We start from the raw sequence: 16638 nt of genomic DNA on the forward strand, positions 1-16638 counted from the left end.
CGGACACACTCAGGTCCAGCCACAACACACACACACACACACACACACACACACACACACACACACACACACACGCACGCACGCACGCACGCACACACGCACAGAGTTTATGCAGTTACTCTCTCTGGTTAGGCGAGTTCACTAAGGCCCCAATCACACTGTAAGTACCTTCAACACTGATGAGGTTGGTTATCATCTCTGAAACATCTGAAACTCAATGCTGTGTGTCCCCAGGGAAACTCGCTTCTGTTCCTGCCCAACGTGTTGAAGGTCTACCTAGAGAACGGCCAGACCAAGGCCTTCAAGTTCGATAAAACCACCACTGTCAAGGTTTGCCATCTCAGCCTTTCTAGCTCTACACAACTGGATGTAAAATGTCTTCATTTTTTGCTACCACTACAGATTTGATCATATTCTACTGTGCAACAAAATCATTTTAAATCATTTTCATGTTCCGCTTATGTAGGGTGAATATTGACTCCTGGTATGCATCTTTGTCTTGTGTGTGTGTGTGCGTAGGACATTGCGCTGACTCTGAAGGAAAAGCTGTCGATCCAGTGTATTGAGTATTTTTCCCTGGTGCTGGAACAGCAGTACAGCATCACCAAACTACTGTTACTGCATGAAGATGAGCTGATACAGAAGGTACTACTCTACACACACACACACACACACACACACACACACACACACACACACACACACACACACACACACACACAGCCGTCTTACACCTTTACAGCAGGTAAGTGTCCATACATGCCATGTCCATAGTGCTTGCAAGCCTCCTTTTTTATTCTTTGCTCACAAACACATATTTTACTTTTTTTGCTGTTATCTCCTAGATAAGCACAGACGTGAAGAAGCTATTGGCAGATTGACTGTGAATGCAGGTGCCCCCTCAAGTGCCCCTGACCCCTATCTTACCCCCTCAGGTGGTGCAGAAGAAGGACTCCCATGACTACAGATGTCTGTTGCGAGTGTGCTTCATTCCGCGGGACCCTGTGGACTTGTTACATGATGATCCAGTTGCTTTTGAGTATCTCTTCCATCAGGTATGTGTGTGTCATATATATATCTGTTATCTCTCATTTAAATGTAGCAGTTACTCTTAAGGTGAGTTTCTGTGTGTGTGTGTGCTCTGATTCTGCCTGTTACATGTGTTAAAATATGTATTGCAGTATATATTGTAGGATGCCATAGCTGTAATTAAAATCAGGGTTTAACAGTCCGTGTGTGTGTGTAGAATGTAGGGAACGTGTTGCAGGAGCGGTTTAACAGTGTGTAGTGTAGAGGATGTATTGCAGGAGTGGTTTAACAGTGTGTGTGTGTGTGTGTGTGTGTGTGTATAGAGCGTAGGAGACATGTTGCAGGAGCAGATTAACAGTGTGTGTGTGTGTGTGTGTGTGTGTGTAAGTATAGAGCATAGGAGACATGTTGCAGGAGCAGTTTAACAGTGTGTGTGTGTAGTGTAGAGGATGTATTGCAGGAGTGGTTTAACAGTGTGTGTGTGTGTGTGTGTGTGTGTGTGTAGAGTGTAGGGGATGTGTTGTAGTAGGAGTGGTTTAACAGTGTGTGTGTGTGTGTGTGTGTGTGTGTGTGTAGTACGTGGGGGATGTGTTGCAGGAGTGGTTTAACAGTGTGTGTGTGTGTGTGTGTATGTAGAGTGTATGGGACGTGTTGTAGTAGGAGTGGTTTAACTGTGTGTGTGTGTGTGTGTGTGTGTTTTTGTAGAGCGTAGGGGATGTGTTGTAGTAGGAGTGGTTTAACTGTGTGTGTGTGTGTGTGTGTGTGTGTGTATAGAGCGTAGGGGACGTGTTGCAGGAGCGGTTTGCAGTGGAGATGAAGTGTAACACAGCTCTACGGCTGGCAGCGCTGCACATGCATGAAAGGATGGCCAGCTGTGGACAGACTACAAGAGCATCTGTCAAGAGTATAATGTGAGACACACGCACACACACACAATGCCATATGTGCCATATATCAAATCATTATACAAAATACTTTAAATAAAATATTGTTTGACTAATGGCAAATGGATTCTGTGCATTTTTGTGTGTGTGTTCCCAGAAAAGAGTTTGGGTTGGAAAGTTTCATTTCTCCCACGCTGCTGAGGAATATGAAAGAGAAGGACTTGCGAAAAGCTCTCACAGGTCACATGAAAAAGATCCAGGCCCTGCTGGAGCCTCGCCAAAAAGTATGTGTGTGTGTGTGTGAGAGAGAGAGAGAGAGAGAGAGAGACCAACTGTCCCCATTATGACAAGAAAATATGACACTGTTCTTTTTTGTTTACTTCAACCTCTCCTCCCTCGTCCTCTCTACCCATTGGCTCCTCCCGCTTTCTCTCCTTCTCTTTCTCAGGTATTTTCTGTGTCTCAGGCCAGGTTGGCATATCTAACTCAGATGGCAGAACTCATCTCGTACAGTGGGAGAAGCTACAATGCCACCATGCTGGTGAGAATGTGTTCCCCATCTGCTACTGTACACACAAACAAGCAAAATCTGCTTGTGGCTGTCTGATAATCTTCACCTCACTGCTCTCACCACTACCCTCCATAGCTAAAGCTCGCACCACATATCCTTTGTCTGACAAATCCCTTGCGTGTCTGAGTGAGGGATAAGGACTGTTGAAATATCTTAGTTCTCCTTTGAGGTTAGCTGTATAACTGTTTTTATTTGATATATAGGTATCGTCACCTTGAAACACGTTGAATGTCTATGTGTCTCAGTTGCAGGACCGGGAGTCATTGGTGAGTTTGCTGGTTGGAGCCCGGTACGGCATCAGTCAGATTCTTAACCACAAGCTCAACATGATCTCCACCATCATAGACTTCCATTATATCAGCCGTGTAGAGGTGCTCTCTGAGTCTGACAGGGTCAGCATGCTAAAGATCTACCTGCATGACATCCAGGTGGGTATGCAGACTTTCCAAGACAGAAAAATCACACATTCAAATAGTTTGTGACTTTGTACACAATCACACACAAGTACAAGTGGAAGTACCAGCTTGACCTGAGTTTATCTGTTTTATTGAGGAATTTCACTATGAGCCATATACACACCAGTAATCTTTTTTTTTTATCTCCTTAGCCCCTGGCGTTGCTAATGGAATCGGTATCTGCTAAGGACCTGGCCTGTTTGCTGGCTGGCTACTGCAAGTTATTGGTAGATCCCAACATGAACGTCTTCCGCTGGGGACCTCGGCCTAAAATACGCCGTATACCATTAGATGAAGGTGATAGGTCTTGATTTGAGTCATCTGTTCCAATTATATTTTGTATTTTCTTGAGTAAGTCTCAAAGTCTTTATGTTCCACAGAGTTCCACACAATGATTCCGCAATCATTATTAAAGAGAGGCCATAACATGAAAAGTACAGTTTTCACAATAATTTATTTAATTTCTGTGATGTCAGCAGTGTAATTTATGTCTTCCCTAGGCTATGGCTTCCGCTGTGGCAGTGACTCAGAAGAGAGCTCAGAAGAGGACTACCCAATGGACAATATTCACGACACACAATCCTCTAAAGTCACCAGCAATGCAAGGGAAGATAGGAAGAATGACGAGGATAAACACAGAGCCAAGGCAGAGACTGTTAGGGTGATCGTGACCCAGGCTGAAGTAATAGTTAACGCAGATGAGGACAGTTTTGAAGGGACAAGTGGCTTTATTGAAGACGAGGATTATGCCGCAAGGGTGGACGCCCTTCTGGAGACAGGGTGGTACACTGACCCAAGGGTGAACAGTAGCTTCTCCAGTCTGTCCAGTAACTCTCTCAATGCACTTGACGAGAGTAGCAGGGCATACACCACATCCAAATCAGATCAGGCCTCTGGGTGCAGCCTGGATGTCCACCACCCATACCTGTTGGAGGTGCCTGAACAACTGAGCCAGGATGATACACGCACCCCACTGCGGCTTGGTTTGGAATACAGTGACCACTCACAAATGTCCGACTACCTCCTCAGCCAAAATGAGGCCAGTGATGATGCTCTGAGCGATTTGGAAGGGGATGAAAATAGAAATTACAGACTTAATCCAGGTGTGTCTGCAGACCTAGGCACTGTGCTAGCTTCAGGGAGTAGCAGTAGCATACAATCTACAGCAGCTGGCATCGACGTTCACACACTCTTAGCAAGGATCCGAAGCCATCCAGCTTGTAAGCAAGAATGGGAGAACTCTAACCTCGATCAGAAAGAGCAAGCAAAAATATCAGCCAGGGTCAAAGTTCCACCTCCACCTCCAAGAAAAGTGTCAGCAAGGGTTCATGAAACAATAAAGGACTGCAGAGACAATTATTCAGAATCAGAGGATGAGTTCTTTGATGCCCAGGATCGTCTTACTCCACCAGTTCTAGATCCTCTGGGAGGTAACGTGTTTTCTATAAATAGAACTAGATGCTTATCCTGTCTCAAATGTGTGCATTTCTTCTAGTAAATCTGCTTGGCTGTGCATGCTGTTTTTTTTATTCTGTCTCTCGTATATCTTATGTTGAGATGCTTTTTTCTCATTCCGTTCCAGAAAAAAACACAGACATGAGTAGCAAGAAACAAGTTCCGAGAATGACTGACGTCAAGGTCCGTGTGGAGAAGACATCAGCACTTGAAACCCTACAAAATGAGGACAAGCAGCACAAGATCACTTCCTTACCTGTCAGTGGAAACAGCATAAAGAAGAAAACTGCAGTGACTATTCTAGATAACAAGGAGCTGGAAGTTCATCAGCCATCACTGATCCTGCTCCCTCAAACTCTGAGAGAATCTAAGCCCGCCTTGGATAATCACATATCTGAGCAAAAGGGAAAGCAGTGTAACGGAGAGATTCCTGGCCGCAATGCACACCTGTCCTCTGAACTTTTGGAGATGGAGCCAGACACCATGGAATTTAAGCCTGTTACTGCAGTTGGGCCACCACTTTCATCCCCCTTAATCACAGCAGTATGGCAAGGTAAATCTCAACTAGTGGCCACAGCAGATCCCGAAACACTGTGGAACGGAGGTAAGCAACAGCAAGAAACTTCGAGTCATGCCCCATTGTGTTTGGAAAATGCTGTTCCCAGTCACGCTCATGTCAAGACGTCTGAAAACCAAAATATTTCAAAGCCTGCAGAGATTCCAGAGGATCAAAGAGATACATTAATCAAGAATAAGAAAACAGCAGAAAACCAAACACTGTCTCTTTCCCAACCCAAGAAAAACATTTCCTCAAAACCTCCAGTACCACCTAAACCCATGTCCATTCTTTTACAGCCGTCAACAGTTCCAAACATTGACACTGCTCTGAAACCTGAAGGCAAGAAACATGTACCTCTAAATGGACTTTCTTTGCACTCCTGGTCCCAAGACAAAGGAATCAACCAAGCCCCTACTCTGAGTAAAGGGGTGTCTCTGAGCCATGAGAATCTTAGAAGTGAACTGAAGACAGAGGACACTACTGTCAAAGTGACCAGTGCATCAACTACTCCAAGCCCCACTTCCACACCCACTCTGTCCCCATCTGTGGCAATCAGAGCTTCCATAAGTATGGACCCCAAAGATCCATTTGGGATTGGGGTCAGTTTAAGTAGCAGAACTTCTTCTGGACGTCTGTCTGCTTCTGCACTACGTGGGAAGATCCAGGACATGCCATGGTATCTCACCCGATCCCAGGAAATCTTGGGCACGAAAGCACTCAGTGAAAATAAATCAGCAGACATTAAAGTATCCAAGGACACAGATGAGCACAAGGAACCTACAAAGGAATCGCCAAAAGTCAATTCAGTTCCGTCTTTGAACGACTGGAAAGACAGAGATGCAGAGGTTGTTGTAGTGAAACTCAAAGATGGGCCGCAACAAGTTGCCTCGCTTGTAAAAGAGACCAGTGAGTCTTCATTGTCTTCTCATCTGGACCTGAACCAGAACAGTTTGCATGACTCAATTGAACTCTACTCGCACTTCGGAACATGTAAGTCTGAACAGCCCCAATCTCAAAAAGACAGTGGTGGGAAGGACGACCTGGAAAGACCTTCTCCTCCTTCCAGCACCTGCACACCCCATCGTGAAGCATGCGGCTGCCGTACCGTTTATGCCCACTGCTTCAGCGGGGATGTGGAAGATGCATGCAGCTTTGATGATGATCTGACAGTTTACGAATTCTCCCGTCAGAAGCGGATCAGCAAACCACCCCAGACCTTCTCCACAACTTCCTCCTTTACTGCACCTTCTCCAAACATCCTATCCCTGCTCAGAGACTGTCCTCGGCCTCTTTCAACGTCCTCGGAGCTCAGTCCGCTCCTTACCCCACCCCGGCCACTGGAGCCTCGACTCCTGGGGTGCAGCATTCTGGAGGATCCACTCCGTGACCTTCAGAGCAGACGGTACATTATGGGCTCTAAAGGTACAGGACTTAAAGGAGGCTATATGTCCTTGCACAGAGACATCGATGAGCTACTCCTGGTGCTTAAAAACGGCGAGTCGGCAATAAAACCTGCGTGCCACAAGGATCAGTGTGAGAAGGGCAGTGGCATGAATGGACACTCCATTTCAGAATCAGAGCGCTGCCTGGTGCAGACTGAGGCACGGCGACTGGCCTCAGGTTGCCAACGTGCCACCCGGGTTAGCTGGGCGCCGGACGATGCCCTCCTGTCTCTTGGCAATAGCTTTGGAGCCCTGGTACATCTAGCAGCAGCCTGTCTCAGAGTATCTTGTTCAGACTGCGGCGCTTGCCATGGTGATATTGATGGCATTGAGGCCCTAAGGAAGCTTCAGGAGATTGTGTGCCTGTATAAAGAGTTTGTGTCAGCAGTGGAAATGACCCAAGAGGGAGAAGGGGTCAGGTTATTGGCCAAACAGTGCACGGTTCTCATCTCTACGGTTTTCTCACTCACACAGCTCTTCAGGACACATACTCCAGACACAGACAACAGACACTTACCTCTGAACTTCTGAACTTGGACCTTAAATGTGAAACTGAACATAGGACTCAAAGAGAGAATGGTGACTGCTCTTTACACTTAAAGACTATGAATGTGTGCTGGCACACATGACGTAACAGTAAGTGCCGTATACACACACACACACGCACATACAGATTCACATTCATATACACTAACAGACAAATAAGTCTACCCAAAAGTATAACTTTTATCCTCTAAAAATGTTGGTCTTGCCAAGTCTCCTTATAAACTTTCCTGGGTTATGAATTTATTGATACATACAGTAGCTATTTTCTAACAGTTCTTCTAATATGTACAGTATGTATTCGAGTACTTATTTATTTTTACATACAATGTGTGTGCACCGTGGATTCTAACCTATGTTTTTATTCTGTTGTATGTAAATTCCTACCTCTTGGTACAATATTCATGGAAACCTAATAGAAATTGAAAGTATTATGACGTCCTGTTTTTGTTTTGCCATGTTGCTCTTCAGTGGTTTAGGTGTAGTCCTTTAGGAGAGGCTGTCCACTCTCTTGCCCTTAATTCTGAACATGTACACAAATGATGGATGCTAGCTAGGACATGAAGGACACTCAGTAACTGTGCAGTTCTATTGTCATCTCATTACCCAAAACATTTTCTTTGTCTGAAAGATGGGATAAGACTGTAAAATAGTTCATGACTGGAGGCAATAGGTATGTGACAGTGCAGAATTTGATATATGTACGTCAGTCTGAGAGTTTGATGTTGAGTTTTTATATTTGCGAGTTAGCTGACTTTTAATTGTAGTGATCAGTTTTATCCAAAGATATTATGGCACAAGGTCCTTCACTTCACACCATTCAAAACTAACTGATATGATTAGTACTGGTCTAACAATTGTATTTCCACTGGTCTTTATTTTATTACTATGCAAGCGTCACCAGTTCATCATGAAAATCTAACCACATATTGTTCTTTTTTTTGGGATATTTTATGTCTGATCAAAACTGTTCATGAGCTGTCCTTGATCACTAATAATCTAATTTTGATAACAGGGCTTCCATAACTAACCTAAGCCTTATACTTGATCTTGAAGGATTTTTAATTACCTTTCATCAAGGTCAAACCAATTTATTATGCAACATAGATCCAAATTTGCCTTGTGTTGATTGGAGGAAAATACTTTGTTGCCAAGGATTGCTCTCTCTTCTACTAGCATCTCAATAGTGTTAGACAGCCCCATATTTCGCCAATGCTCAGCATTTTGTTGACCGAAATATGCTAAAATGAATTGTGAAACCCCATAAAGTGTATGTAGTAGCATTACACACTTCATGCTGCAGGGTGGACTTTTCTGAAGTTTCACATGTAATGCATGAGGAAACGATCTGTAAGGGAGACTCTGGTTCTAGTTCAGGCAGTTGGCAACTCTAAGTGATGATAACCAACTTCTTAAGGCTTATGATCTCATTTTACATAATACATTTTCAGTATTTATTTGTATTCTTCATATTATAAAGAGCTTCCAGGTGGCAGGAGTACTGTCAAACACATGGATTAGATGTTGAATAATCAAGTGAAATGTAGCAAAGTTTTTGTTAAGGCTAAAGGTTATGCTATAGCATAAGGGCAGAGAAAAAAAAAGTTCAAAGTTGAGAGATGGTTTCTTATGACTCGATACTGAAATTTTGGTCATGTGATCTGTTAATATTTTATAAATTTGTAGCACGTCAGCACAAGTTAATACACTAATCTCTGCGCTGACAGAGAAGTCTCATATCAGATTACCTTGAGGAAAAACTCAAATGTCCTGTAACTCTCAACATTTCTTGAAGTGAAATGAGTTGTCATTGTTGCAACAAGTGAAAAGGAAAAAAATTGCTAAATATATCTGAAAAGAAAATGAGAATGGAGAACATTTGTATTCACAATGCACATAACGCAGGTGCATGTCTCAGAATATCTTGTATTCAGAGTATACATAGACTAAATCTGAACAGTCGGAAAACGTCTTATCTGTACAGTAAAATAAACACAGAAGTATATGATGAAAGGACAATCGTGAAGTCATTTTGCATTCCTTCTACTGCATCAATAATTAAAGAATGAATTTTAATGAAATTTGCTGAACTCTTCTTTATCGTGCAGTTTTCTCCTGGCTTTAATGTGGCTTCTAATTCTCAATTCTTGAGATCAATGTGGCCATTCCTAGTCTTCCTGTATGTTAAAACAATTCATTTAGAGCCCGATTGTTATATTTGTGCAAACTGCTTTTCATGTGAGCATAATGACTCACTCATGTTTATGTCAGCATGTCTGCAATGGGAGATTACAGAGTGAGGAAGGGATTAAATGCAGTCAAAATAATTTAGAATTCAAATCAACTGAGTGATTTTATTGAGGTGGATTATTTTTTTTTCCTGCTGGTCATCATCTAATATGCATTTTAACAGTGGGGGGAGGGATAAACATTAATATTAAGGTTTTTATATTAGCTTTTCTATTTTTGATGGTCCAGAAAAGTCACTAGCAACAGTGACATTTATCCCATGCTACTGGAAAGAACATCCCGAATGGAAGGCAAACAAGGTGCAACTTCAGCGACTGTTAATCTGACACTGCCAGGGTAAATATTTGAGAAGAAGTGAGGTATTTAGCAATACAAACTCACATCTGCTTAGTCACTTCAATACAAGTGAAAATCAATGCTAGGAATTCAGCTGGAGTGGTTGGGGCCTTTGATCATTTAAAAAAATGTTAATCACGATCTTATCTTCAGAGCTCACACCATCAGGCAGCTCAATTAGTAGTACTACTAGTAGTATAGTGACTAATGGTTTTATCTTGACCCTCTACTGAAAAACAGCTCTACAAACTAAACTTGTATGGTATGATGGCATACGGAGAAGTCAGATTAGGCATTATTGCAAATGTTCCTGAAGAACAAGGGAAATCAGCATTCCAGTCCTACACAAGCATGATACAGGGTAAAGACTTCTGCAAAGACGGCAAAATGAATGAATGAATGTCAGAATCGTCGTTTGCCTACCTTTGAGAGCCTTTTATAGTGTGTTCCCTTTACTATCTCTCTACAAGTCTGCTTCTGGATCTCTGCCCATTCCACCAGGTCCACTGTTTACCGGTGACCAAAGTCATTCTGGCAGAAGTGGGCTGCACAGAGGCACACCAACTCACAGGGCACTCGAGCTCGATAATTGAGCCCGTTGTGTCAGCAGAGGTTAAGCACAGGGACCTTTCGAAGCAGGCCACCAGGGCCAGGAAGTGAGCCTGTATGTGCACAAAGGTGGCAGAGTGGAGGGGTCCAGGGACCAAAGGGAGTTAGGTTACATCAGCGCGACACCATGAATAGACGGGTGTCAAAAAGAGATGCTGGATAAATAAAATGCATTTCAGGAATGGGTTTATAAATAAATGTGTGACATCTGAAACTTTACAAACCTTAGAATATATGTTTGTAGCTTACTGAACTTGGAGAATGGCATCTCTCTGCACGTTATTAATACAAAAGATAAAAGCCTGTAGTGTTTACTTACTATACAGAGAACAGTTACACTGTAAAGAATTGTTTGACTAAAAGCAATAAAAAAAAAAAAAAAACAGTTCCATTAACGGTGTAAAAAAAAAATCAGTGAAATTGCTCATTTACTTACAATATAATTTCACACTGATCGCAAGAAATAAAAACTTTTACACATTTTTAAAATACATGGATTTGATCCAAACAGCAAACAATACTTGAGTTTCTTACATTTGATTTGTCTTTATATTGAATGGTCCACAAATGTGCCACTAACCCATTACACCAGAAATTGCAATAAAGGCACAATAAGCAAGATTTTCGCATTTTGCTTAAAAGTTTTGCACATCATAAACATCAGGGTGTTTCAACTGATTACAACCAGAAAAGTTCCCATAAGACTCGCATCACGTTTCCAAAGCTCTGGCTGCACTACACATCAGTTTCATCCGTACTCCATCCAGTTTATTCACACCTAACCCTCAAATGTCAAAGACCATCTTACTGCCATCAGCATCGTCCGCTTACGGTGCATCATTTCTAGCTATTTGGCACAGTACAATGTCAGACACTTTACTTGGAGGTGAAAATTAAGTGCTTGAATGATACATTGTATATTGCAGAAAGGATGTCCGCCCTAAATGAGACTGCATCATATTACAATTTGACATGCCTTGTCACATGTAAAAGAGGTGAATATGATTCCCCAGCTGCAGTTCCTTTTCTGTATGGCTGTAATGGAAAATTTTATTTATTGTGCCTTTAACAGTGACAAAATGAGAAGTGCACTCCAGAGGGACCAAATAAGAGTCTGGTGTGGTCCAGGCACCAATTTGTGCGTTTTATTAGGTTTGATACAATTAGCAACACAAAATGGATTACCTGTGCACATTCCTCAGAGACAAAGTGTGTTAAATTATACTGACACATTACTTCTTCACCTCTTCAGGCCCCATCACTGAAAACTCCTAGTAGTAAAGACACAATAGGGCCAAGTATAGGTTCCCAGCACACTCTGCCATGCAAGGCACCGAGACACGAGTGGAATTCCATTAGACCTGTGAATGAATAGGAAATGGCAGTGTCCTAGATCTCAAGCAAGCAATGGCAGAGAACAAATGCACAGGCCAGACGACGGCGGGCGGTCTCGGTGCACTCTGCACCCTCCTCTTCCTCCTCCTGCTCGCCTCCCCTCAGACGACTTTGAGCAGGAGCTCGTAAGTGGCGTTGATGATCCCCCACGACAGCAGCGAGCGATGGTAGTTCAGCGTGGCGCCGCGGAACAGCCTGACCACGCTACCGCCCCTCTCCCTCCACACCGTCATCAGCACCTGACCGCAGGGCACGAAGGCCCCGCCCACTTGCGCCTGGGCCCGCGACTTGGCCACATTGAGCGGGTAGAACATGATGCCCAGCCCGGCGCCCAGCAGCCCTCCGCACACAAAGTCGTTGATCATGTTGGCCGCGCGGGAGCGGGCCTCGGGCAGCCGCTGCTTGATGGGCCCGCGCAGGCCGAAGAAGAGCACGTTGCTGGGCCCGTTGCGCATCAGCACGGGCACCAGGCCACGGTAGCACTCGCGCACGCCGTGCTCGCGCAGCAGGGTCCGGAAGGCGTGCGCGGTGTTGCGGAAGCGCCCGTTGTGCCGGTGGTCCTGCAGGAGTGTCTGCACGCGCTCGAAAGGCGTGAGCGCCGCCTCGGCCGTGCCGGCCAGAGCGGCCGCCACGCTGCGTGTCAGCAGCTCGGGGGCGCCGCTGGCCCTGGCACGCCGCAGCAGCAGACGAGAAAAGTCCTCGTATAGGCCGAACATTATGGCCACCGTGGTGGTCTTCTGCAGCAGGGGCGGCAGCAGGCCACGGTACAGGTTGCGCAGGCCCTCGTGACTGATCTGACGCACCGCCTCGCTGGCACGAAGCCCATGCAGCTGCTGCCGGAACAGAACCTTCTGGATGGGGAAGGTGATGATGATGTTGGTGAAGGCGGCCACAGAGCCGCACACATAATGCTTGCCGCGAGGGCTGAGCCCCACCGCCCCGGTAATGTACCCGCTTTTGCTCAGCTTGCCCTGCGGTGGAGGCAGGGCCTGTTGTTGCGGGGCTGATTCAGGGTCCATAGTAGTGACCGCCCCCATGGGAACTCAGACATACGACAGATTGGTACAACAAAATCCCACATCCATATGAATACCCCTCAATTGTATCCTAACCTGCAAGACAAAGAAAACGTAAGCCTTACAACTGGGCAACTTGAGAATCTTTCCAATCATCTAACAGACCAGAACAAACTGTTGCAAGTATAAGTAAACCATTATAAGTACCAGGACGTCTAGACCCAAGAGGCGAGTAAATATGACCTAATCATCACACTCCAGAGCACTGGGATTGAATTTCAAGATCAGTGAGTGAAAGTCACACACCGTGCAGCATGCTACATCGAGGTTTAAGAGCAAAATTAATTATTGGATTAATAATACACATATAATAATAAAATAATTGTACGTCAAGTTAGAATGGATTATTAGAGGTTATAAATGAGCTTGGTTGATTTCAATCTACAGTAGAAACGCAGCCCACCGCCAATTTATGACCTTGTCAACGCACATAAAGAATCAAAGTCACGGTCGCAGTTCACCACCTACACAGAGTTCACCACCTACACTGAACAGACAGCAAACATCGATCACTCGTTAAAAATATAACAAGCTAGCGTCATTTGTAAAGAATGTAGTCCTACATAGCTAAGCTAGATAGCCATATATACGGAGATCTGCACCGTATGTGTATTCCTGAGGCAGGATTAATCTGCTCTTTGGTGAAAGAAATTCTCAGCGTATCGTTCATTTTGTTCTTAAATCTGACCTACATGAACAAGAACACGATTACTTTAACAAGCTATCAAGCTAGCACTTGAACGATATAGCTACTGCTAGTTAGCTAGAATGTACTATGCACTTAGCATAGCTTAGGGTTTCTTTTATTTTGTTCCACCATGTGTAAATACTCTTGACTACGCTTTAGAGATTGTTCATATGGGGAGAATAAATTCGATAGACCGTGTCCTTGATTTGTTAGCCAGCTTGTACGACATTAGTAAATTATAAATAACCTAGCTAGCTCAATTATGTGGTCCTCAAGAACCGGGATACGGACTACATCTCGCGAAACAGGGTGAAGCTAGCAAGGCGGCTATAATGATATCTATGTATGTACAGGTTTGACCCGCTGCTATATGTTAGCTAGCTCGCTGGTCAACGGCTCATCTGGCCGTTTGCGACAGTTGGTTTTCAAATATCGTCAGGGTTCCATCTCACGTGCTCGGCCGTTACAGTTACCAAGCAACGGTGACAACCCGGGAACGTCTAGCCGTGTGGTTAAACGAACACAAGTCGCCTAATGTCAGCTTCACTCAAACACTCGGGTCCCCTCACAGTCAGCCTCACTCAAACACTCGGGTCGCCTCACGTCTCACTCAAACACTCGGGTCCCCTCACAGTCAGCCTCACTCAAACACTCGAGTCGCCTCACGTCTCACTCAAACACTCGAGTCGCCTCACGTCTCACTCAAACACTCGAGTCGCCTCACGTCTCACTCAAACACTCGAGTCGCCTCACGTCTCACTCAAACACTCGAGTCGCCTCACGTCTCACTCAAACACTCGAGTCGCCTCACGTCTCACTCAAACACTCGAGTCGCCTCACGTCTCACTCAAACACTCGAGTCGCCTCACGTCTCACTCAAACACTCGAGTCGCCTCACGTCTCACTCAAACACTCGAGTCGCCTCACGTCTCACTCAAACACTCGAGTCGCCTCACGTCTCACTCAAACACTCGGGTCGCCTCACGTCTCACTCAAACACTCGGGTCGCCTCACGTCTCACTCAAACACTCGGGTCGCCTCACGTCTCACTCAAACACTCGGGTCGCCTCACGACTCACTCAAACACTCGGGTCGCCTCACGTCTCACTCAAACACTCGGGTCGCCTCACGTCTCACTCAAACACTCGGGTCGCCTCACGTCTCACTCAAACACTCGGGACGCCTCACGTCTCATTCAAACACTCGGGTCGCCTCACGTCTCACTCAAACACTCGAAACCTTCACGCGAGAGCCCAGCTGGCAGGGCGGCTAACCTACTAGCATGCGAGCAAGTTGCATTCGCCAGGCAGGAGCGTGTCGTGACGTCTGGAGACGGATTGTCTTCGTTGAGTGCATAATTCAGCTGTTGGACATTGAAAGTGTCCCAGAAACTGCACGTTTCTGTAATTACCTTGGTGGACAAGTTGAGACAGTGTCGATGTTGAGATCCTGGCACGTCACTTGACAGATCGCGCTTAGTTTATTCTTCTTTTATACGACATTGCGGTGAAAGGGCCACTACTGACACCTAGAGGACACAAGTACACAGACTGGTGCATTTTATTATTTTTTATTTTTTGCATTTTTGTTGCCCTGCACCGTACAGCAGTTCATTGTCAAGTGAACGTATTTCATGTTTCCACGCTCAATGGTGAATATATGTTTCAAACTATTAATAAAACAAAAAATCCTACATTATACGGAGGCAGGAGCAGTAAGGAGCGGTTGCTGTACGTTTTAGCCAATCATAAAGAGACATGCGTGTAACACGCAGCGCCCTCGTGCTCGGTGAAGAGACTTTGGATTCAAATCAGCATGCGCGAGATGCTATGTAGGTTTTTTAACGGCACTTGAAATTAAAGCAAGTTGCATTTGTCAAGATGGATTTTTATACATGCATTTTTTTCTCTATTGGCACATTTCCTGAAGCATTCTTAAAAGGATCAAAGGTCTAAGTGCCTCACCACATCACTTAAACAAAACTGCAACATGTTTCTTTTGCAAATAGTAATCACACTCAGTTTGAAAAGACATTTTAAAATATTTAACTTTTAGTTAATTAAATCCACTTATATGCATTCATTAGCCTCCAGCTGAATCATTCTCAATGAATACAAGAAAAAACAATTTCCACATATATTGTATGCAAGTAACATTCTGCAGCATTTTAGAAGACCTTTCTATCCAGTTCATACTGGTAGCACATATAGAGTATTCATCACTGTAACTCCCAGATGAACCCTTGTAGAACAGTAGTTACATGCTCATTTGAGGTGTCTGCAGATTCTTGTAGCCTAGGGTGACCAAACATTCGTATTTCCCGGGACATGTCCGTATTTCACGTCCTGTCCCGGGTTTTTTTAAGTGAGGAAATGTCCTGGTTTTTAAATTACCTTCATTGGATCATTAAAATTTTAATTTACAGTCGTAATCCCTGAGCTGCATCAGTGAGGGCAGCCCTGTTCTTAATCACAATGTAGACTGCGTGACTGTCAGTACGCAAGCAACATGCAACACCCACCCCCAATGCAAGGTGTCCTGGTTTTCCCAAATGAAAATATGGTCACCCTATTTTAGCCTTAGCATGATGACATCCCATCCTGATTGCAGATGCCCCTGTCCTGAGTCAACACACCTGAACTTGTTCAGAAAAAGACAGTTTACACATTGCAATTCAGTTAAAGCATGTCCAGTTACATTAAGCAAATTATATGTACAATGGTATGTATAATCACACACCTAGTTTTGCTTCTGAATATTTGGCTTATTAAGGACACTGTGGACTGTCTCATTGTTTAAGTCTCTGCAATTCTTGTGTGATATTTAGGCCATGGTTGATTCTGTGGTCTACTGTTGTACCTCATTTGAGACAAAGTTGTGTCATTGTGTCTCACTCTCTTTTCTGCCCTGAAAAATGTTCTTTTCCTCTAATCAAACACACCACATATCTGGGCCCCTCTAGCTCAGTCTATGGCAGCCTGTTATAGGGTTTGATGTACTTGCTTCATTTTTAGAGCTAGAACTTTTCTATGGCTTCATACATGTGCCGAGCGTGGGTAACTAATGAATAGTGTGAATATTATGATTAACATATACTAATAAAGCATAGCATCAAGGAAAATGTTAAAATTTCCACCACAATAGTACCTGCCATCCATACATCAAATCATCTGCTAATGGTTCCTCTAACATGTGAGACAATTTAGACTTGACAATAATCATTTCATGCCACATAGAAAACTAAAATACTAGTTTGTGTATTATTCATTTAACAGTAAATTCAGTAGCAAAGCATTGGTAACAGTTCTGAGCAGTTATCAGAAGTCTCCTAGCCAACAGGCACATA

The 16638-nt window shown here is 44.2% G+C and overlaps 2 protein-coding genes across 11 annotated transcripts in view; one reads left to right on the forward strand and one right to left on the reverse strand.

Moving 5' to 3' along the window:
- Window positions 1-8685, forward strand: part of frmpd1b (FERM and PDZ domain containing 1b) — a 23734-nt gene extending 15049 nt beyond the window's left edge. For 6 of the 8 annotated variants that reach the window (XM_077021818.1, XM_077021820.1, XM_077021821.1 and 3 more), the window contains 11 exons: window positions 1-13; window positions 235-330; window positions 520-645; window positions 936-1055; window positions 1804-1940; window positions 2071-2197; window positions 2362-2454; window positions 2730-2912; window positions 3092-3236; window positions 3440-4369; window positions 4522-8685. The exon at window positions 1-13 is cut by the window's left edge and continues 92 nt beyond it. In XM_077021818.1, the coding sequence (XP_076877933.1) occupies window positions 1-13; window positions 235-330; window positions 520-645; window positions 936-1055; window positions 1804-1940; window positions 2071-2197; window positions 2362-2454; window positions 2730-2912; window positions 3092-3236; window positions 3440-4369; window positions 4522-6926 (4375 nt within the window). In that variant the 3' untranslated portion in view covers window positions 6927-8685. The remainder of the gene's footprint in view (window positions 14-234; window positions 331-519; window positions 646-935; window positions 1056-1803; window positions 1941-2070; window positions 2198-2361; window positions 2455-2729; window positions 2913-3091; window positions 3237-3439; window positions 4370-4521) is intronic. The other 2 variants (XM_077021824.1, XM_077021825.1) reach the window with 2 other exon arrangements.
- Window positions 8686-11256: 2571 nt separating this feature from the next.
- Window positions 11257-14816, reverse strand: slc25a51b (solute carrier family 25 member 51b). Of its 3 annotated transcripts, none has more exons than XM_077021828.1 (2): window positions 14704-14816; window positions 11257-12640 (listed from the first exon to the last, which is right to left on the reverse strand). In XM_077021828.1, the coding sequence occupies exon 2, from the start codon at window positions 12563-12565 to the stop codon at window positions 11630-11632; it is 936 nt and encodes a 311-aa protein (XP_076877943.1). In that variant the 5' UTR covers window positions 12566-12640; window positions 14704-14816; the 3' UTR covers window positions 11257-11629. The 3 variants fall into 3 exon arrangements, with proteins under 3 accessions (XP_076877943.1, XP_076877944.1, XP_076877945.1); XM_077021829.1 differs by having other exon boundaries at window positions 14571-14709; XM_077021830.1 differs by lacking the exon at window positions 14704-14816 and adding an exon at window positions 13540-14340.
- Between the last annotated feature and the right edge of the window lie 1822 nt (window positions 14817-16638).

The sequence above is a fragment of the Brachyhypopomus gauderio genome, chromosome 11, assembly GCF_052324685.1.
Source record: "Brachyhypopomus gauderio isolate BG-103 chromosome 11, BGAUD_0.2, whole genome shotgun sequence".
NCBI lineage: Eukaryota > Metazoa > Chordata > Actinopteri > Gymnotiformes > Hypopomidae > Brachyhypopomus > Brachyhypopomus gauderio.

Bases quoted from the DNA above. Each gene is read 5' to 3' on its own strand.
- slc25a51b (XM_077021828.1), bottom strand. From the start codon at position 12,565: ATGGGGGCGGTCACTACTATGGACCCTGAATCAGCCCCGCAACAACAG.